The sequence below is a fragment of the Microcebus murinus genome, chromosome 6, assembly GCF_040939455.1.
Source record: "Microcebus murinus isolate Inina chromosome 6, M.murinus_Inina_mat1.0, whole genome shotgun sequence".
Classification (NCBI taxonomy): Eukaryota; Metazoa; Chordata; class Mammalia; order Primates; family Cheirogaleidae; genus Microcebus; species Microcebus murinus.
In genome coordinates, this window is record NC_134109.1 from 48,026,856 (window position 1) to 48,048,846 (window position 21,991).

At 40.9% G+C, this 21,991-nt stretch overlaps 3 protein-coding genes and 1 pseudogene across 4 annotated transcripts in view; 2 read left to right on the forward strand and 2 right to left on the reverse strand.

Moving 5' to 3' along the window:
- POLE2 (DNA polymerase epsilon 2, accessory subunit) overlaps window positions 1–5,670 on the forward strand; it is a 30,927-nt gene extending 25,257 nt beyond the window's left edge. The window contains exons 18-19 of one of the 2 annotated variants that reach the window (XM_012757912.2): window positions 1,968–2,035; window positions 5,546–5,670. In XM_012757912.2, coding sequence (XP_012613366.2) covers window positions 1,968–2,035; window positions 5,546–5,564 — 87 coding nt within the window. In that variant the 3' untranslated portion in view covers window positions 5,565–5,670. The remainder of the gene's footprint in view (window positions 1–1,967; window positions 2,036–5,545) is intronic. The other variant, XM_076004046.1, reaches the window with a different exon arrangement.
- A 2,529-nt stretch (window positions 5,671–8,199) lies between these two features.
- Window positions 8,200–18,047, forward strand: DNAAF2 (dynein axonemal assembly factor 2). Its single transcript, XM_012757911.3, has 3 exons — window positions 8,200–10,227; window positions 16,060–16,203; window positions 17,020–18,047. Exons 1-3 carry the CDS (start codon window positions 8,386–8,388, stop codon window positions 17,488–17,490), a joined length of 2,457 nt encoding a protein of 818 aa, XP_012613365.2. The 5' UTR covers window positions 8,200–8,385; the 3' UTR covers window positions 17,491–18,047.
- On the reverse strand, window positions 11,886–12,012 carry LOC142871770 (uncharacterized; annotated as a pseudogene).
- Window positions 18,048–19,373: 1,326 nt separating the features above from the next.
- MGAT2 (alpha-1,6-mannosyl-glycoprotein 2-beta-N-acetylglucosaminyltransferase) lies at window positions 19,374–21,924 on the reverse strand. Its single transcript, XM_012757916.2, has one exon. The coding sequence runs from the start codon at window positions 21,436–21,438 to the stop codon at window positions 20,095–20,097; it is 1,344 nt and encodes a 447-aa protein (XP_012613370.1). The 5' UTR covers window positions 21,439–21,924; the 3' UTR covers window positions 19,374–20,094.
- Window positions 21,925–21,991: the final 67 nt, after the last annotated feature.

The window sequence follows — 21,991 nt, forward strand, 5'->3', positions numbered from 1 at the left end:
GACTTTAATACTTTTTTTTTTTTTTTTTGAGACAGAGTCTCGCTTTGTTGTCCAGGCTAGAGTGAGTGCCGTGGCGTCAGCCTAGCTCACAGCAACCTCAAACTCCTGGGCTCGAGTGATCCTACTGCCTCAGCCTCCCAGGTAGCTGGGACTACAGGCATGTGCCACCATGCCCGGCTAATTTTTTTTTATATATATATCAGTTGGCCAATTAATTTCTTTCTATTTATAGTAGAGACGGGGGTCTCGCTCTTGCTCAGGCTGGTTTTGAACTCCTGACCTTGAGCAATCCGCCCGCCTCGGCCTCCCAAGAGCTAGGATTACAGGCGTGAGCCACAGCGCCCGGCCAGACTTTAATACTTTTTTGTTTAATCTGTAATCCTTATTTTTGGTTACTACTTTCCCTTAAACACATTTTATTCTGCTTCCTCTAAGACACAACTTATCAACCTCAGCATATTTCAAATTTTGGACCAAGTAATTCTTTGTTGTAGGGGTCGTCCTGCAAATTTTAAAATGTTTAGCTGGCCTCTGCCCACTAGAGGCCAGTAGCATCCCTTAGTTTTAACCATCAGAAATGTCTCCAGACATTTGCCAAATGTCCCCTGAGAGACAAAGTCATGCTGGTTGAGAACTACTGCTCTAAGGATGAACATAGTTAACTGATTTGGTTTCATTGCTTGAATTTTATGACCTGATTTTTATATACTCTTTATTCACATTCAAATATTCTTTCAAAATTTGGCTGTTTCCTTATCTAAATTTATCTTTGGGCATTCTCATAGTTAATGCTCTATTTGAATATACCTTATTTCTGAATTCTTTTATTTTTTTCATCCTGTAAGTAAGTAAACAACCACCTCCTACATATTGCTATATCTTTTTTACCTTATTTATATCTTTTGGGCAAGCTCAAAACTTGCTTTTTTGAATTAATAATTTCATAATTTTTATTTTTAAATTTGAATTTAAATAAAGATGGGGTCTTGCTCTTGCTCAGGCTATTCTGAAACTCCTGGCCTCAAGCCATCCTCTGGCCTTGGCCTCGCAGGATGCTGGGATTATAGGTGTGAACCACCACACCTGGCCTCAAAACTTGCTTTTGACATTACTTCATCCTTTCTTGATAACATACACATTAATGAATGCCTGCCATAGGCCAGGCATAGGGTTAGGTGCTGGGCACACAAATACTAAAAAGACAGGGCTCTGCTCAGTAACTTTAGAGTTATTGGAAAGACATCAAACCCAGATCTTCACTGGAGGGAAGAACAGGAAAGACATCTTGAATATGATGTCTGAGTGTCTCACATACATTTTTAGCATTACACAGTTCTGTTTATTTCTTTTTTATTTTTTTTTATTTTTTATTTTTTTTGAGACAGAGTCTCGCTTTGTTGTCCAGGCTAGAGTGAGTGCCGTGGCGTCAGCCTAGCTCACAGCAACCTCAAACTCCTGGGCTCGAGTGATCCTACTGCCTCAGCCTCCCAGGTAGCTGGGACTACAGGCATGCGCCACCATGCCCGGCTAATTTTTTATATATATATCAGTTGGCCAATTAATTTCTTTCTATTTATAGTAGAGACGGGGGTCTCGATCTTGCTCAGGCTGGTTTTGAACTCCTGACCTTGAGCAATCCGCCCGCCTCGGCCTCCCAAGAGCTAGGATTACAGGCGTGAGCCACAGCGCCCGGCCTGTTTATTTCTTATACTAAGTAGAGCCACTCCTGAGCATTTCTGCCCACATCTGTTAGCATAAGACTATCTAGCCAACTTGTAAGACTTTTGCTTCACGTGGAGATATTTGATAGTAACATCTTTACATGCTAAAGATCATGTAAAAATCTGTCGTATTACTTTATAGTCACAGCTTGTAACTTTAAGTCATGACCAAGGAATTTGATTTAAAAAATAGGGATTATTTTATAAAAGTTGAGTATTCACTTACAGACATTTTTCTCCCCAAAGGGTTCTTTTCCAAGAAGTGGATTTTCATTCAAAGTTTTTTATCCTTCCAGTAAGACAGTAGAAGATAGGTAAGTGTGTCCACAGAAACAGCAAGAAGGAGCTTTCTCTTGGTATTATATTGCTAAAAAGCAGATGTTCTGTCAGTGTGCTGAGATCTTTAAAAATGTCTGCAGTGGCTCACTGGAAGTGTTCCAGGCTGAGCTTATTGTGATTATGCTATGTAACATAGAATTGTACGTGCTTGATGGTAAGTTTGTGTTAAAATAGATAAGAACTGCTTCCTGTGGGAAACCTCAGACCAGCTATGGAGTGGCTAGTTCTCTTGCATGCTGGCTCCTGGTGATGAGCTTATTCTTCCCAGAGGTCAGCCCTGCCCTCCATATGGTTGATTCTAAAACCCAGGCAATTTGTCTTAAATTGACAGCAAAGAAGTAGTGGGGAGCTGTATGTGAGTTTGGTGGTGGTAAGGTGCTGAGATAACCTCAGGAAGGTCTTAGAAACAAGTAAAAATAATCACCTGGTGGGTAGTGGTTTTCATAGGGTGATCAATAGATCACCTGCATCAGAATTCTCTGGAGTGCTGCTTAAAAATGTTAAGGTCCAGGATCTTACTCCAGACTAATCAAATGGCTCTCTAGAGATGTAGAGAATATGCATTTTTAACACTGTTTCCCTCAGATTCAGTCATTCTAATATGTGATTTCTCAGATAACTAATATTTTGAAAAAGCTCCCACCCCTAACTAAGAACAAGTGACCAAATCAAATAACTACTCTCCAGGTTCTTGTCAGAGAATATAATCTTGAACAAACAGCCAGCCTTACTGTCTTTCTTTTTTTATAATTAACATATTTATTTAAATAAAAATGAATACAGAATATAACATGAATAACAAAAATTTCAAAAAGAGGCTAGACACTGTGGCTCACACCTATAATTCTAGCACTCTGGGAGGCCTAGGTGGGAGGATTACTTGAGGTCAGGAGTTTGAGACCAGCCTGAGCAAGAGTAAGACCCCGTCTACTAAAAATAGAAAATATTATCCGGGTGTGGTGGCATGTGCCTGTAGTCCCAGCTACTCAGGAGGCTGAGGCAGGAGGATCACTTGAGCCCATGAGTTTGAGGTTGCTGTGAGCTAGGCTGATGCCCCAGCACTCCAGCCTGGGCAAAAAAAGAAAAAGAAAAATACCTCTGCTTCCCAACCCTGAAACCATGATTAACAGTCTCTTATATCTATTTCCTGAAAAAAAAGTTTATGTATATATTCTTCCTGCTCAATACTCATGAAGGATGTTAGTCCATTCATTCTGAGATTCTCAAAATTTTATTCTTGAATTCACCCATTTGACATACAGTTAGTTAGTTGATTCTTACTGTATTCCAGGCACTGCTTAGCTATTGGAATATAAGCAGGCACTCTCATAAAGGTCACATACATTCTAGCTCCTTATTCTGTAAGCCTAACATGTGTTTGACTTTACCTAGCCTATACCGAATACTAAAGAAAAAAATTGATAATGCCTTTAGGTAAGGATACATGTTTTTCTCCAGCTCCACCACTCCAGTTGTCTACACCTGGACACCCAAAGGGCATTTGATTTGTGACCCCAGGATTAAATCAGCTGTGAGGGCTGTCAGTCTAGAGCATATTGTCTTGTTCATGTTTAGATTGACTTTAACTGAACTAAGATTTGGTATAAAACTTAAGTCTGCTATGAAAACCAGTACTGGGAGCTTTCGGTATGTCTCAGGGTAAGAGAAATCTATCTGTCCCAAGCAACGGTTTAATCTTAGGAAGACTGTAAATTCTTAATTCTTCCTTTGCTTTAACTGTTAGGAAGCACATCCAAATTTGCATTTCTTATAATGTTCCCAGATTGCCATGTAGAATTGTTTTGTGTTCTGTGCACTTTATACAGATTTCTATTACAGTCTTTTTTTTTTTTTTTTTTTGAGACAGAGTCTTGCTTTGTTGCCTAGGCTAGAGTGAGTGCCATGGCGTCAGCCTAGCTCACAGCAACCTCAATCTCCTGGCTCAAGCAATCCTTCTGCCTCAGCCTCCCAAGTAGCTGGGACTACAGGCATGCACCACCATGCCCGGCTAATTTTTATATATATATATATATATATATATATATATATATATATTAGTTGGCCAATTAATTTCTTTCTATTTATAGTAGAGACGGGGTCTCGCTCTTGCTCAGGCTGGTTTCGAACTCCTGACCTCGAGCAATCCGCCCGCCTCGGCCTCCCAGAGAGCTAGGATTACAGGCGTGAGCCACCATGCCCGGCCTCTATTACAGTCTTTAATGCACTGTATTAGAAGTCATTATGTACTAGTCTACCTGCAGCCAAAAAAAGGAAAAAAAAAACAGTTCCTTCCTAAAATTTTTAGTATAGTGTCTAGCATAGACATCATATTTGATGCTGTAGAATTGAAATAGTTGGTTCTTTTCTCCTATGTGGTCTTAGATGCTTAAGAACCTTGACATAATTTCCAAACTATAATTTAGTATTGGTAACTTGGGAATCTTTTCAGTGCCAGATCAAACAAACTGATGTATGTTTATTTTGTGAGAGAACAGAAAAAAATTTCAAGATATATTGAAATAATCTGGACTTCCTGCTGCTTAGCATCTCTTTTTTTTTTGAGACAGAGTCTTGCCCGGCTATTTTTTTCTATATATATTTTTAGTTGTTTGGCTAATTTCTTTCTATTTTTAGTTTTCTTTTTAGTTTCCCTCTTGCTCAGGCTGGTCTTGAACTCCAGACCTTGAGTGATCCTCCTGCCTTGGCCTCCCAGAGTGCTAGGATTACTGCGCCTGGCCTCTTAGGAAACCTTTTGTTAGAATATTTGTGAAATCATATTATGGAATTAATCACAGAAATGTAGTCAAAGGAGATAACTCCATTTCAATATGTACTTTCAAATAGTTTTATTAAAAACATAATTATTGGTGATGAAGTAGGGGAAATATACATTCTCACACATAGTTGATCAGAATGAAAACTGGTAAAAACGTTTATGGAGGGCAATTTGACAAGATTTATTAACACCTAAAATGCATATACCAGCAATTTCATTTCCAGGAATTTATCCTACAGATATACTTGAGCTTATGCATAAAAATAGGTACAGTTGTTTTTATTGCAGTTTTATATCTATTTATACTTATTCAGAACTTTCTAATTTATTTAAATTTCAAAGCCTTAAAGGAAGGACTTAGTTAACTTATAGATAAATATAATGTATTTACTACTAATTGAAAAAGGTGTATAAAATATACGTAATATTGTGTTATGTGCTTTTAAAGCATAAACCCACATATACACATGCTTATATATGATTAGACTATCTTTTTTTTCACTAGACTACCTTTACAAGGGTATACAGTTGCTTTTGGGGAGCCAAATGGGGTATGCAACTACTTACTTTTTAGTGTCCCCTTTTGAATTTTGAACAATGTACATGTATGGACCTATTTTTACAATTGATTAACTATAGCTAAATATGAAGAAATGTACAATAATTTAGGTTTCCAAAATGTTTAATTTTATGATTTTTCTATTTCCAGCAAACTTCAAGGCTTTTAAGATTCTTAAAGACAATCTGAAGAAACAAAATTCATCAATTTTCTGCTTAATTCTACATTTTATGTAATTTTGACATTAAGTTACAATAAAAGTATGGTAAACTTTAGAATGTTCTGCTTAAGTTTGTATTTTATGAAATTTTGATGTGAAGTTATAACAAATATGACAGTACACTTTAGAAAATTTTCTAGGAAAAATATTTTCTGCAACATAGTGAGACCCTGTCTTAAAAAAAAAAACACCTATGTGATAGGGTAATTTAAAACTTTTTATTATATAAATTCATATAGAAAAAAATAGAAAACATAAGCAAGCATAAAGAAAAAAAGTTTTAATGACTTGTAATTCCACTATCAGATATTATGTTTATATTTTGGTATATATCGAGATTTTTCTCTATGCCTAGTTTTTTTCCTATAAAAATATTTAGGTTTCATACTATACATACTAAACTTGTTTTTTCCTTTACTATATTCATTCATTACATACCTGAGTGCCTAATATGTTCTAGGCACTGGAGAATCCAGTGTTAAACCAGAAAGGAAAGGTCCTAGATCTCATGATGCTTACACCTTCAAATGGGGGAAGCTGTTCCCTAAAACAAGAAAACACCAAATATGAACCACGGTGAAAATAAAACTGATGTGGGCGATTTTATATGGGGTGTTGGAGGTGGGAGAAGCATGTCACAGGGAGTCACTAAGGTGGCATTATGCTCTTGAAATTCAAGGGCCTGTGGTCAGGCTGTAGAGGAACCAAGAGTATTCTGACATTAGGCTGATCCAGTGGGAGAAAATTAGATGGTGAGCGTGGAGATGGTTAGGGATCAAATGTAGTAGATACATGTAAGGAATTTGCATGTGAAGCTACTTGAAGGTTTTCAGCAAGGAGTAAACTGATTTGGTTTTAAAGATCACTAAGGCAATTGTGTGGAGAAGATCTCATCAGAAGGGAAGAGCTGAAGAGACCAGTAAGAAGGCTATTGCAGAAGTATGTGATGGAGATCATGGTGGCTCAGAGCAGAAATGGAAAGTAAGATATAGTTGGGGTGTGTCGGAAGAGACAATAGGACTTGGTAGCTCAAGGCAGGTCAGGGTGAGGCAAAGAGGAATCAAGGATTACCCTTAGGTTTTAGGCTTAAGTAGTTGTGCAGGTGGCAGTATTTACTGAGACTAGGGAAACATACGGTTTGAGATGTGAAAATTAAGATTTCTATTTTTCTTTTTTTTTTTTTTGCAGCAGGTCAATATGCTGTATGGATTTCTATTTTTAATATGTTAATTTGAGATGCCTATCAAACATCCAGGAGAAAAAAATCTAGCAGACAGTGGCATGCGAATCTCTTAGAGCTCAGTGGTCAGCTAGGACTGAAAATACACAATTTTGGAGTCACTAGTCTCACCCCACATATGATCCATGAAGGCAAAGTTTGTTATTTTTTTACAAGTACTTTTTTTTTTTTGAGACAGAGTCTCACTTCGTTGCCCAGGCTAGAGTGAGTGCCATGGCATCAGCCTAGCTCACAGCAACCTCAAACTCCTGGGCTCAAGCAATCCTCCTGCCTCAGCCTCCTGAGTAGCTGGGACTACAGGCATGTGCCACCATGCCTGGCTAATTTTTTCTATATATATTAGTTGACCAATTAATTTCTTTCTATTTATAGTAGAGATGGGTCTCCCTCCTGCTCAGGCTGGTTTCAAACTCCTGACCTCAAGCAATCCACCTGCCTTGGCCTCCCAGAGTGCTGGGATTACAGGCGTGAGCCACTGCGCTCAGCCTACAAGTACATTTTAAAACTTTTTAAAGTATAAGATACATAAAGTCCCCTATTGTACAACTCAATGAATTTCACAAACTGCAAACCCAATGAAACCAATACCAAGATTGAGAAACAGACCCCCCACCCTAGAAGCTTCCCCTTGCTCTGTTTTAATCACAACACCCACTCTCCCTCAAAAGGGCAATCACTAGCCTGACTTCTAACAGTTTTAAGAATTACTTTGCCAAGTTTTGTCTATTCTATAATGGAGTCATACCGTATGTATTATTTTGCATCTGGTTTCTTCCACACCAACATTGTGTTAATGATGTTCATCCATACTGTTGCTGTATATTCGTTTTATGTTTATTGGCCATTGGTATTTGTTTATGAATAGCCTGTCCGTATCTCTTGCCTCAAATGAGTTTTTTTTTTTTTTTTTTTTTATTAGCTGCTTAGTTGTATTTGAATCAAATGAGTTTTTATTGGGCAAATTTTATGGTGGACTATTCAGAAAATGGAAAAGACAAAATTAAGATTGAAATGTTATTAATAGTTAACTAAGTGAAAAAAGGCAGACAAACTTAGGTTTGAATTGCAGCTTTTGAATACACTCGCTATGTGACTCTGATCAGGTCCCATCTTGTTTGCAAAATGGGGATGAAGTTTATCTTAAAAGTGGTGTGAGCAATGAATGGGATAATATATATAACGCTGGAAATTATGACAATTATTACAATAGCCAATCTGCAGAAGTAACTGCACCGTGGCACTGGAATCTAAAAAACGTAGAAAGTCGGGTGGTTGGTTGGTTTGAAGAAAGTAAAAGGCTACTTCTGGCTTTTCCACCATCCCATTCTCATTTCTTTCTATCCCTCCTCCCCGGTGTTGGTGGTGTCACTATGGCAACGAGCACGCGCTGCCCAAGGCTCAATCTTCTAGGCGTTAACGACCTCGACCTCTTCAGTCTAGGTGGCCCAGAGACTGTGCGGGCGCACCCCACCCACCCGGTCTCGGATTGATGATCTCCCTTGGCTCCAGGGCGCAGAGCCACAGGACAGAATGGCCAAAGCGGCAGCCTCCTCGCCACTGGAGGACTTGGACCTGAGCGGAGAGGAGGTCGAACGGCTCACCTCCGCCTTCCAAGACCCGGAGTTCCGGCGACTGTTCTCCAAGTACGCAGAGGAGCTCACGGACCCGGAGAATCGGCGGGTGTACGAGGCGGAGATCACGGCGCTGGAGCGTGAGCGCGGAGTGGAGGTGCGGTTCGTGCATCCGGAGCCGGGCCACGTACTGCGCACCAGCCTGGACGGGGCGCGGCGCTGCTTCGTGAACGTGTGCAGCAACGCGCTGGTGGGCGCGCCGAGCAGCCGGCCCGGCTCCGGGGCGGACGGGGCTGCAGCGCCTGGCAGCCACTGGTCCCTGCCCTACAGCCTGGCGCCAGGCCGCGAGTACGCGGGGCGCGGCGGCACCCGCTACACGGTCTACGATGTGGTCTTCCACCCCGACGCGCTTGCGCTGGCCCGGCGTCATGAACGCTTCCGCCAGATGCTGGACGCCACGGCCCTGGAGGCAGTGGAGAAGCAGTTCGGCGTGAAGCTGGACCGCAGGAATGCCAAGACCCTGAAGGTCAAGTACAAGGGGACCCCGGAGGCCGCCGTGCTGCGCACGCCCCTGCCCGGGGGCGTCCCAGCCCGGCCCGAGGGGGAGCCGGAGAGCCCTCTCCCGGATTTCCCCTACCCCTACGGGTACCCGGCACCCGCCGGGGACTCTGCAGTCCCCCGGGCCCAGGCGCCCCCACCTCCGGAGGCGCTCTTGCAGCCCGCCCCCACCGAGCCTCGCCACAGCGTGGTGCAGCGCCACCACGTGGACCTCCAGGATTACCGCTGCTCCCGGGACTCTGCCCCAAGTCCCGTGCCCCACGAGCTGATTGTCACCATCGAACTGCCGCTGCTGCGCTCTGCCGAGCAGGCGGCGCTGGAGGTGACGGGAAAGCTGCTGTGCCTCGACTCAAGGAAACCCGACTACCGGCTGCGGCTCTCGCTCCCGTACCCGGTGGACGACAGCCGCGGCAAAGCGCAGTTCAACAAGGCTCGGCGGCAGCTGGTAGTCACGCTGCCGGTGGCGCTACCGGCCGCGCGCCAGGAGCCCACTGCGGCCCCGGAAGAGCCCGCCGGTCGGCCCGGAACTGACGGCGCGGCCTGCGCTTCCGCCAGCGACGGGGAGGCGGGACCGGCGGGGGGTCGTTCCGGGGACAGCAGCCCGGATCCCAGCCGAGCGGGGGCTTCAGACGCCGGGGTCACTACCCCGAGCACCCCCGAGCCGGCGCTGCTGCCGGCTGGTGCTGGAGAGCAGCTTGTCCCCGAGTCGGGGGAGCAGGACTTCGGCTCGCACGCGGTGTCTCGCGGTGGGGAGAGGCCGGCTTCTGGAGCAGAGAGTTTACCTGGTGGCACAGGCTCCCCTTTTACTTCATCGCTGGGCCTGGACTTGGAGTCTTCTGTAGGAGATCTTAGTGTGGAGACGCGCGTGGACCGGGAGGGCTCGGGCAGCGAGTCCTCTGACCCAGCCATGTGTGGTCTCGGGACCGAGAGAGGGGAACCTTTGCGTCCTCCTTTGCTGTGTAATCAGAAGACAGAATCCTTGACCCTGCTAATTCAAGTGCCTCGGATCCAGCCGCAAAGTCTTCAAGGAGATTTGAGCCCCCACTGGTACAAATTGCGCTTCTCCACACAAGACTTAGTTTATTCCTTCTTTTTGCAGTTTGCTCCAGAGAATAAATTGAGTACCAAAGAACCCGAGATTAGCATTTCTTCAAACAATGCAGTGATAGAACTGGCCAAATCTCCAGAGAGCCATGGACTTTGGAGAGAGTGGTATTATGGTTTAAACAGCGATTCTTTGGAGGTAACAGTTCTTCCTAGAGTGTTAATATTTGAAATATTCCATATCGGTTTCAGAATTTGCTATTACAGATACCCTCTCAGTTTATCTTAAAACATTCTACATTATAACTTTTTTGGTAATGACTTGAAATTGGTGCATGTGATGAAAGATGTCAGTGTTAAACGTATTTTGAAAAAAAGAAACTTAAAACTTACTTTCATCCTTCCTGGTGGATGGGTTTCAAATCTTCAGAGTTCCCCCTAATGCAGTTGTTTTCTTGGGATCCACTGACTTGGAAGGAGACCATGAATGAATTCTTAGGGATTGTAGACTTCTAGAATTGTATGCAAAAAATCTAGGGTGACATCTTCTGGGGAGAAGAGCCATAACTTCAGTCATATTCTCAAAGAGGTTTGTGATACAAATGTTTAAGGAGTACTCCATAATGACCATCTTTGCAGTTAAATCACTTTTTCCGAGCTAGAAAATTAATAAATTTACTTCCAGAGAGGAAAAGTACTCAGCCAGTGCCACACAGTTCTTATCTGGGAAAACAAACTCAAGCCAAAGTGAATCTAAATCCCATGCCCTTTCCACCATATAGTGCTGCTTAATTTTAGTTGCTGATTTTGGTGGGATCGTCCTCTGGTGGGCACTATATTGAAATTATGTCTTTTTGTATCTATTTTAATCATGTTTGGGTCCCTGCTAGTATTTGGCACAATGGCTGGCGTTTAACAAAGTGTAATAAATATTTGTTGAACTGAACAGCACCTACTTTAGCTATGCCTTTTCTGGCCGAATACTGTAGAACTGGGCTGAGTATTAACTGTTTTACTGAGGATATAATTTGATGAATAATTTGGTATGTCCTGTTATAGTTGTGCTATACTCTTTAGGTTTTTGAGGTTCTTGAATTACAGATTAACACTCCACTATTATTGGCAAATGTTGAAAAAACTGTTTAACATTTGAAGTTCTAAAAACTCCTTAAATTTATGAACAGTTGGTTTTGATTGAGGTTTGTGCTAATGTTGCATGTAATTTTTTTTTTTTTAGTTTTTTTTAACATATTCAAGAGTCAAGTTCTAAGAAACAACACTAGTTGCACACATTATATATTAAAAATTAAGTGTTTGACCTGGGGCTTTAACCTGCCAGAAATTTACACTTCTCCTTGTTGTTTTTCTACAAATTATTTTCTAGAAGTTACACTCATATTTTATGATTTGGGTGTCTGTGAGAAGTGGTTAATTTAAAACTCTCCAAAAGGGGTAAATTCAACAGCCAGACTAGGTAAGATTGTTAGAATATAAAATAGGAAATTGGATATCTGTTTACTTCAGAGGAGGGAAATTTAGGAAAGGACATTCGTTTTTCTGTAATTGTTTTAACAAATATGAAAACAACTTACAATGTGGGAAGAAAACTTTATGGACCAGCAGTTAAGATAATATTCAAGAATACATTTGAATCTGATTTTTCTAGTATGCTAGCAAAGAAACTAGACCAAAATGGAATTAGGGCAACTGTGTTTTATATCTTTGAAACCTGAAACTGATTTATAATGACTTCATTAATTATTACATTTGATAAGGTTGATGGAACTATACTGTCCAATTCTTTTGCTTAATGTTGTACTGGACCAGGCTCTAACTATTAAAGTAAAAAAAAAATTTTTCTTTGCAACCCGCTTCAGTGCCAGGAGCCTACGGGCACAGGCCAGGTTCGGGGCATAGTTTGCTCTGGCATGGGACACTATGAGAGGCCCAGGGGTACAGGCCTGCCATAAATCCAAACCCATGCACTTAAAGTAAATTTTTAAGAAAAACTATGAGTGGCGGGGTATATGATATATAATGATCATATTATATGCATTATAGCAGCAGTCCCCAACCTTTTTGACACCAGGGACCAGTTTCATGGAAGACAATTTTTCCATGGACTAGGAGTGTGGGGGAAGGTTTCAGAATGATTCAAGCACATTACATTTATCGTGCAGTCAAACCTCCCTGCTAAAGATAATCTGTATTTGTAGCTGCTCCCCAGTGCTAGCATCACTGCCTCAGCTTCACCTCAGCTCATCAGACATTACAGTGTCATATGGAGTGCCCAACCTAGATCCCTCTCATGCACAGTGGGTTGTACTCCTATTAGAATCTAATGCCTCTGCTGATTTGACAAGAGGCAGAGCTTATGTGATGATGTGAGCCATAGGGAGCTGCTGTGAATACAGATGAAGCTGCTGTGTGGCCGGCTGCTAACAGGCCATGGCCCTGTACTGATCTTTGGCTCTGGGTTTGAGGATCGCAGCATTATAGGAAACTAATCATAATGTAAAGAACGCTGTTTTAGGCCAGGCGCGGTGGCTCAGCCTGTAATCCTAGCACTCTGGGAGACCAAGGTGGGCGGATTGCTCAAGGTCAGGAGTTCAAAACCAGCCTGAGCAAGAGTGAGGCCCTGTCTCTACTACAAATAGAAAGAAATTAATTGGCCAACTAATATATATAGAAAAAATTAGCCGGGCATGGTGGCACATGCCTGTAGTCCCAGCTACTCAGGAAGCTGAGGCAGAAGGATTGCTTGAGCCCAGGAGTTTGAGGTTGCTGTGAGCTAGGCTGATGCCATGGCACTCACTCTAGCCTGGGCAATGAAGTGAGACTCTGTCTCAAAAAAAAAAAGAAGGCTGTTTTATGTTTCTCAAGATCAGAATTGTTACTTTACAAATAAACAAATACTACATATATATATATATATATATATATAATTTTAAGCCTTAAATATACACTGGGAATTTTCCTAGAGCTTCAGAGCCACTAAGTCCAGTAACTTTTATAGTAAAATCAGTCATTAGAATAGAAAGGCAAGTTTATGCAAAACTTCTTGTATTGTAATCATAAACATTTCCATTATATTTTCCTTGGGTTAACTAAAAATTAAAATATTTTGTGCAGTGAGGCAAAGATGAATGTCTTTTCCCAAAGGCAGGAACCTTAGGAATGCTTTTGATGGGGATGTTTCTATAATATGTTATTCTGGATCTTCAAACAACAGCAAGGCAAATGTAAAATTTTTCTGTTTCCAAGGTTTGCTTTTGTTTGGTAGGTGTTCACAGTTTTCTTTTTTTTTTTTTTCTGAGACAGAGTTTCACTCTGTTGCCCCAGCTAGAGTGCCATGGCATCATGCCTAGCTCACAGCAACCTCAAGCTCCTGGATTCAAGTGATCCTTCTCCCTCAGCCTCCCAAGTAGTTGGGACTACAGGCATGTGCCAACCATGGCCAGCTAATTTTTTCTATATATATTTTTTTTTTTTTTTTTTTTTTTGAGACAGAGTCTTGCTTTGTTGCCTAGGCTAGAGTGAGTGCCGTGGCGTCAGCCTAGCTCACAGCAACCTCAAACTCCTGGGCTCAAGCGATCCTCCTGCCTCAGCCTCCCAAGTAGCTGGGACTACAGGCATGAGCCACCATGCCCGGCTAATTTTTTCTATATATATATATTAGTTGGCCAATTAGTTTCTTTCTATTTATAGTAGAGACGGGGTCTCGCTCTTGCTCAGGCTGGTTTCGAACTCCCGACCTCGAGCGATCCGCCCGCCTCGGCCTCCCAGAGAGCTAGGATTACAGGCGTGAGCCACCGCGCCCGGCCTTTTCTATATATTTTTAGTTGGCCAATTAATTTGTTTCTATTTTTAGTAGAGACGAGTTCTTGCTCTTGCTCAGGCTGGTTTTGAACTCCTGACCTCAAGCAATCCACCCACCTCAGCCTCCCAGACTAGGATTACAGGTGTGAGCCACTGCGCTTGGCCTAGGGGTTTTTTTTTGTTTGTTTGTTTTTTGACATAGAGGCTCACTCTGTTGCTCAAGCTAGAGTGCAGTGATGTCATCATAGCTCACTGCATCTTCAAACTCCTGAGCTCTAACAATCCTCCCTCAGCCTTGCTAGTAGTTGGGACAACAGGCACATACCACCATGCCCAGCTAATTTTTTCTATTTTTTGTAAGGATGGGTTTCGCTCTTACACAGGCTGGTCTCAAACTCCTGGCCTCAAGCAGTCCTCCTGGTTCAGCCTTCCAAAGTGCTAGGATTTCAGGCTTAAGCAACTGCACCTGGCATTTGTTTACAATTTTAAATACTGTCTAATAGAAGAGAACTTTAAACTTAGAGTCTCTCTGTGGTTTTCCCTATTTGGTCTAAATATTAGCTGTGTTAATTTTGTAATTATAAAATTTGTTTATATGAAAGTATAGAGGAAAATAATTTTATTTTGGACAATGAACTGTTTTATAAATTAATTTGTAATAACAGTATGGTTAGCCCTTTCACACCCTAGCTATATGCCTGTGTTCACTTGGCATGAATATGAACAAATTGCTTTGTGTTTGGGATTCAGGTAAAAAAATAATTTTGGCATTTCCTAATAATAGTTAGGAATGTGATCTTTCTACATCAGCATCTTGAAATTACCTCATTCTTATTATTTACTACACAGTAGACTGTTATCACGCTGGATGATGTGATATCTGAATGCTTAAAAATAGAATACACTATGGGGGAGGGGGCATGGGCAATATACGTAACCTTAACATTTGTATCCCCATAATGTGCTGAAATAAAAAAAAAATAGAATACACTTCTTTTAAATAAAATGTTATAAGCCGGGCGCGGTGGCTCACGCCTGTAATCCTAGCACTCTGGGAGGCTGAGGCGGGCGGATTGCTCGAGGTCATGAGTTCGAAACCAGCTTGAGCAAGAGTGAGACCCCGTCTCTACTATAAATAGAAAGAAATTAATTGGCCAACTAATATATATATAAAATTAGCCGGGCATAGTGGCGCATGCCTGTAGTCCCAGCTACTCGGGAGGCTGAGGCAGCAGGATTGCTTGAGCCCAGGAGTTTGAGGTTGCTGTGAGCTAGGCTGACGCCACGGCACTCACTTTAGCCTGGGCAACAAAGCGAGACTCTGTCTCAAAAAAAAAAAATAAATAAATAAATAAAATGTTATAATTGGGTCTTACTTGGCCAAGAACTAAAAGGCACACTGGTGACACAAAATTGAATAGATCTCCCTATGTATATCGTTTAGCTAACTCATTAGGAAGTATTCTAAAGTGGAAATTACATTTTACAGCTGGGATTGAATTTATAGCCCTAGAGGTGATGTTCTTATGAACTATTAAGAGAAAAAAAAAAGAAAAAGAAAAATGAACAAAAATGTCATTTATATTATCTGGAAGTAAAGACATATCTCAGATTTAATAGACCTAGAAAAAGTAACAAGACTTTTTTTCTTTTAGGTTCTTTAAAAAAAAAATATATATATATATATATATATATACACACACACACACACACTCTTGGTACAATTATTGCTCCATACAATACCAAATTTTCATTTTTCAAGACAGCACATAGGAATAGTTATTATAATAGACTTTTTTTTTTTTTTTTGAGACAGTCTCACTCTGTTTCCCCAGCTAGAGTGCCAAGGCATCTTAGCCTAGCTCCCAGCAACCTCAAACTTCTGCGCTCAGGTGATCCTCCTGCCTCAGCCTCCCAAGTAGCTGAGACTACAGGAATGTGTCACCATGCCTCGCTAAATTTTTTTCTATTTTTTAGTAGAGACAGGGTCTTGCTCTTACTCAGGCTGGTCTCAAACTCCTGAGCTCAAATGATCTGCCCACTTTGGCCTCCCAGAGTGCTAGGATTATAGGTGTGAGCCACCGTGCCCCTCCTTTAATAAACATTTTTAAAAGTGTAACCCTGATGAGTGTGAAAATTGTGAGCTGGTTTTAGTTACAACTGTTTTAAGTGTGATTTATAAGGCAGAATATTCTTTTCCTGTTTATTTTAGGAAAGGTTGTTTGTCAACGAAGAAAATGTTAATGAGTTTCTTGAAGAGGTACTGAGCTCTCCATTCAAACAGACTATGTCCCTAAGTCCACCATTAATTGAAGTTCTTCAGGTTACTGATAATAAGATTCAAATTACTGCAAAGGTAAGAAATTTGATACACTTTATAGAGGAGTGACTAAGGACAAGATTAAAGCCTAACAAACTTAAATTCTTGATTTCTTAATGTCATAACTTTAATAAAATACATAATGGCTGGGCAGAGTGATATTAAAAAAAGAACAGAATTTTGTCTGTGTATTTACTGTGTGCCAAACACTCTGCTATTCCTTTTCACATTACCTCATTTAATCCCCAAATAACCCTCCAATGAGGGGAACAAAGAGAAATTAACATTTAGGAAGTCTGAATACTAGTGCAGGGACAAACATAAGTCATGTTTGATTCTCTTTTTTCTTTTTCTTTTTTTTTATTCTATTAATTTTTTCCTTTTTTTTTCCCTGTCCTTTGTAGGCCAAGATTGATTCTCACACCATGGGAACTATGTCATACAATTTGTTCATTCTTTTTAGTTCAACCTAATGTTTGATCATTTTTATAGTCTTCAATATTGGGCATGAAAATAATATAGTAACTAGCACAATTGACTGATATATGAATTGGAGGAAGGGTAGCTCCAAATAATCACAGAAATTCAAGAAATTCAACAATGCCCCTATAGGAGTGATTATTAAAGGGTTTTGTAGGCCATGTTGAAAAGCTTGGATTATGTTATTGTGAAGGAGATGAGGAGTCACTGAAAGGATTTAATCAGAAAATACCAGGTTTGCATTGTTGAAGCATATCTGCAGGTCTGCAAGGATTACCTCATAACTTTTTTTAAAGTCTAATTTCCAGAAGGTATTATAATTGTTTTCTATTGTTTCAAAAAAATATTAATATGTTGTTTCTCTTGACACAGTTGCAAGAATGTAGTAACTCTGATCAGCTTCAAGGAAAGGAAGAAAGAGTCAGTGAAGGAAGTCATCTAGCTGAAAAAGAAAATATAGAACATTTTACCACCTCTACAACTGATTCTGATTGTGGTTCAGTTGCATGTTTTCAGCAAAAGTCTCTTGATGATTCTCAAATGCTATTTGGAAAATCTCAGCAACCTGAATCAAAAATGGAACCTGAATTTATAAAAGAAAAAAGTGCTACTTATGCAAATATGGAAAAAGATAATTTAAAAGAACCAGTAATAAGTGAAGAGAAAGAATTAGATGGAGATCACCTATCTTCATTACTGAACAAAACTACAGTTCACAACATACCTGATTTTGACAGCATAAAAGAAACCAATATGGAAGATGGTAGTGTACAGATTATCAAAGATCATGTGACTCATTGTGCATTCCGTTTTCAGAATTCCTTGCTATATGATTTGGATTAATTGTATAGAATAATAATTATATAGTAAATATATAAAATTATATAGAATTAATCAGAAATTTGCGATTTTGATTCTAATGGGGAAACTAGGGATTTTTTTTCCCTCTAGAATTTAAAGTTTCCTTAATTAAGGAGATAAGGTTTGTGATTCTCCTGATAGATGTGTATTTTTTCTAATGGAGAGTTAAATATTTAATTTTAATACAATCTGTATATATTAACTTCTGTGTTAATTTTTGCTTCCTTTGTTTACTATTACTTTAATAAAGTTTCAAAATAATTATTCACTAAGTTGCATTTGTCACACAAAGTAATTCTCAGGAATTCAAGTAACAGGAAATAGGAGTGTGTATGTTCGGGGGGAGGGTAAAATCTTGAAACTTTTAAGTCTCACTAACTAGGATGTATTGATGCTTAAAATAGAGCTTAGAGAGGAAAGAACTTTACTAACCAGTATTAGCAATCTAAACAATTACAATACAGATACACCAAATAAAACTTAGTATTTTTGTATCAACTCTACTAATTTACTCTTCTGTCATGCCAACTATATATATAATAAAGGTTAAATTATTTCATAATGACTTAGACAATTCAATCTTTAAAAATAATTTCTTATAAGTTACTATTGGAATATTAAAACATCTTGGTATTACAGAATACATTTAAGAATTTTAAAGCAGGAATTTTAAAAATATGGCAATGTGCTCTGATACGAAACTTGTCTTCATTATATTATTACATGAAAACAAAAGCCAGTGTTTAATAATCAATTCCTTCTTAAAAAATTTTTTTAAAGAGATGGGGACTTGCTATACTGCCCAGGCTGGATTCAAACTCCTGGATTCAAGTGATCCTACCACTTCAGCTTCCTAAATAATCATTTTCTTTTATAACACCTCAAATGTGAGGCAAAGAGAAAGTCCTAACAGGTTTTTTTTCCTCACAAAAATTCTTACTTAGGACAACATGAAAGAAAATGTAGAAAGGAAAATATTTGTTGATCTAATCACCAACTCCAAGGCCATGCATAGCTGATTTATTTTCATTCCAAAAAATAGCTACTAATTCAGACTCTGACCTTCTTAGCTCAGTCCTGGAAACCACCTCATTTCTTTAGTCCTTTGAACTGGCGATGTCAGGTCCAGGTCAGAGTACCAAAAACTGGTACAAAGCCTGCTGGTTCATTTTGATTTACATTTGTAACTCTCAGATAAAATCTGGCACCAGATTGGGCTGTGAGGGTAGAATAAAGGTAGCTCATAAAGCAAGAGAACTATTTGCCTCACCTTAGATGAGCATATGTGCTTTTCCACCACTATGAATCTTAAATTGATGCAATAACTTTGACAGTATACATATAATTTGTTGTTATTTAAATCTTTGATTTAAATAAATGACTAATTGTAGGATCTTTACACAGAAATTAGTTTTTTATAAGTAATTTTTGGTTGAATGCAATTATATGTTAAGGAAAATTTCTATAAACTACATTAAACATTGAGTAAATTTTAAACTTGTTTCGTATTATTAACTGTATCCATTTGAGAAGTATGATTTCAGTTAAAGCTGGCACTAGAAAGTGTTTCACTTTGGCATGACTGAACTTTGTATCATTTCTGGCTTTCAACAACAATTTAGGCTGTATTTCCCTTACACAGCAGCTTTTTATTGTTCATTATCTATGCCTGGCTAATTTGAAAGCCAAACAGTTTTTTCCAAAAGGAATGCATTGTCATGAGCTAGGTTTTATTTCAAACTCAATTATACAATATTTAGATGGCAAACATTAAGATGTTAACTTTCAAAACTTTGAGAATGCCTTTACTAAATTTTGGTGTAAAGAGTAAACAAAACTTACTCTGCAAAAGGATTAAGAAACTCTTTATGCAAAAATGAGTATTTTATTTTGGCAGCACTAAAAGAAAAAAAAAAAACCAAAACCACTGTATTTCTACATTGAGGTGAAAATGTTTAAACTTTCTTACCAATCAAATACATTCCAAAAGAAAGTGTGTTCTATGAAGGTTCCAAAGCACAGGCAAATCTTAGCACAACAGTACAAGAATCTGTAATACTGAAAATGACTGTTCTGACAGGATGTTTAACAAACATAATTTTTGAATTATTAAACCAGTGAAGCATTTCGTTCCTAATAACTGTATCAAGAGTGAAACTGGGCTTATTCCATTAATACTCTAACAATTTCACTGTAATACTTTTTACTGCTATGACAATTTTAAATAAATTTTGCTGTACTTAAAATAAGTTTTGAAAGTGGAAAAGTGTACAAAGTTTCAGATAAAAAGATTAATAGATGCAATTTAAATAAAATTTCCCCTCTTCTCTCATATCAATTAACAATAATCATTATTTTTAGCAGATACAGATTGAACTTTAAAACCCTACTCCCAAAATGAAAACTTCAGTTTTAAATCTTAATCAGACATAACTGGAAAAGATTACTATGTATTTGAACACCTTTTACAAGAATTTTTGTATTAAAGCAGAAACCAGTTCCTAAACTTTTATTCAATTGTATATTCTGTTTAGACAAATATCAAAAATAGAAGACTGTCACTTTAGCTTTTATAATTGTGATTTTTCACTGCAGTCTTCTATAACTTTTACAAAGTTCATGATCCCTAATATCTCCCCACCCTCCATTTTTCCTAGGTGGGGAAAGGGCTACCACAGGAAACTTCTCACTGATAATTAGAGTTTCTGGAAATAGAAGCTGTTTGTTACTATTTAAGAGTGACTCAATTTGGGCACTCTGGGTGGATGGTCTACAGGTTTTCTTGTGATGCATACCACAGTCTCCAGCATGAAAAATCCTAGGAACTCGAGGAACCAGCACTTTCCAGAATTTTGGAAGACAAGATACAGTCAAATATTGAAGAGTCCAGTCCCAGTTATAATCATCGTAAGTACAGAAAGTGTCTGTGCACTTGATCAGCTCCTGATAAGCATTCCGGGTCAAGGCTAGACCCATATTGTGCTCTGTGGATTTCCAAGTTTTCACTTCTACCTTGTCAGCAATGCCACGGAAACTGCGGCTGGCAGTATAGGTCCCCAGGGAGAGAACATTGCACTCAGGACACTCTTCCTGCTTCAATTTCCACATCTTCTTGAAGACATGGTAAAAGTCTGGGGCCACGTAGTGATCCTCTTCTAGGAAAAGTATAAGGCCAGCATAATCTCGAAGAATTTTGACTCTTTCCCATACAAAATGCAGCTTCCACCACCAATGATGTTTGGTTTGGGAGAACTTAGCCTCTCTATAATGGCCAAAGGAGTCGGGATACTCAGCATTAATGCACCCCAATTTCAAAGCTGCGTTCTTCTGCAGGTCTCTGGGGCAATCTCTGGGGTCACTGCCTGGAAACTCATTGGGGTACAACTGAATGCTGAAAGGAAAGAACACCTGCAGAACCGGACAGAAATCCACCCCCGCGATCAGGTGATTGATCTCTGTCGACCAGAAGTCATGGCTAAAGATAACGAGGACGTTGTCGATGCCCTGGGCTTTTCGAAGTGAGTCCAGCAGGAGTCTGAGGTATTCTGGCCGGTTATGCACCTGAACCACCAGCACCAACTCCCCGGGAGCCCAGGTGCCAGGCTTATCTACATTCCTCAGCGTCTGATCAAAGTTCAGCTGGTACACCAGGGACCGGTACCGCAGCGTCAGGTTGTCCGCTTCAGGTTGGGGGGCCGCCGGGACCAGTGGAGCCGCCGACTCGTTGGAGACTCTGCGGATGCCCACAGACACAGAGGGATGGTCCCCGCCCCGGCCGCCCGCACCCCGCGCGGGCTCAGCGTCCAGCAACGGAGGAGCAAGGGCCTCGTTCTTCCTTTGTCGCCCATTGCTGCTCCAGAGGACGAAGCCGCAGGCGGCCACCACGAGCGTCAGGATTAGCACCTTCCGTTTGTAGATGCGGAACCTCATGGTCTCCAGGGCCGGGAGCGCGGACGAGCGGGCGCGGAAAGGCGATAACGGATTTTGCACGCAAAGGGCGGGCGGGCAGAGGCCGTCGCCTTGGCCTGTAGCGCTCGGAACTGGCCCCCGCGACTGCCCTCGCTAACTCATCCCGTGCCCCGAGGGTCCTGGGGCCCGAAGCCTCTCAGCTGCCCCACGCCGCCTGGGCTCCACACATCCTCGCCCAGCAGCTGCAGCTCCAGCAGCGGCCCCACCGCTAGGAGCCACGGCTCGGCTTCGCCTCGGTCCTCTCCATTCAGCACCACGGGTCCCGGAAGAAGCCCAGCCGCTGCCCCACCGCTCCCCAGCTTCGTTACCTGCGCCTCCAGCGGCCCCGAGTCCTTTGCCCTCTCATCCTTACGCGGGCCCCGGGCGGCCAGGACAGAGCAACGCAGCCTCTCCCCACTTCAGCGGCGACGGTTCTGACAACCCGCGACTGGCCGGCGGAACACCACGGCCCTCCGGCCACACCCCTCCGGCCCGCCCTGTAGGCCGCTGGTTGGTGCTTCCCAGACGCGTCCGG

What these genes read in the sequence shown, in the direction of transcription:
- DNAAF2 (XM_012757911.3), top strand. Translation starts at nt 8,386, where the DNA reads ATGGCCAAAGCGGCAGCCTCCTCGCCACTGGAGGACTTGGACCTGAGC. An exon ending in TAAACAGCGATTCTTTGGAG is followed by an intron (nt 10,228 to 16,059) that starts GTAACAGTTCTT and finishes TGTTTATTTTAG; the next exon opens with GAAAGGTTGTTTGTCAACGA. An exon ending in AGATTCAAATTACTGCAAAG is followed by an intron (nt 16,204 to 17,019) that starts GTAAGAAATTTG and finishes CTCTTGACACAG; the next exon opens with TTGCAAGAATGTAGTAACTC.
- MGAT2 (XM_012757916.2), bottom strand. Translation starts at nt 21,438, where the DNA reads ATGAGGTTCCGCATCTACAAACGGAAGGTGCTAATCCTGACGCTCGTG.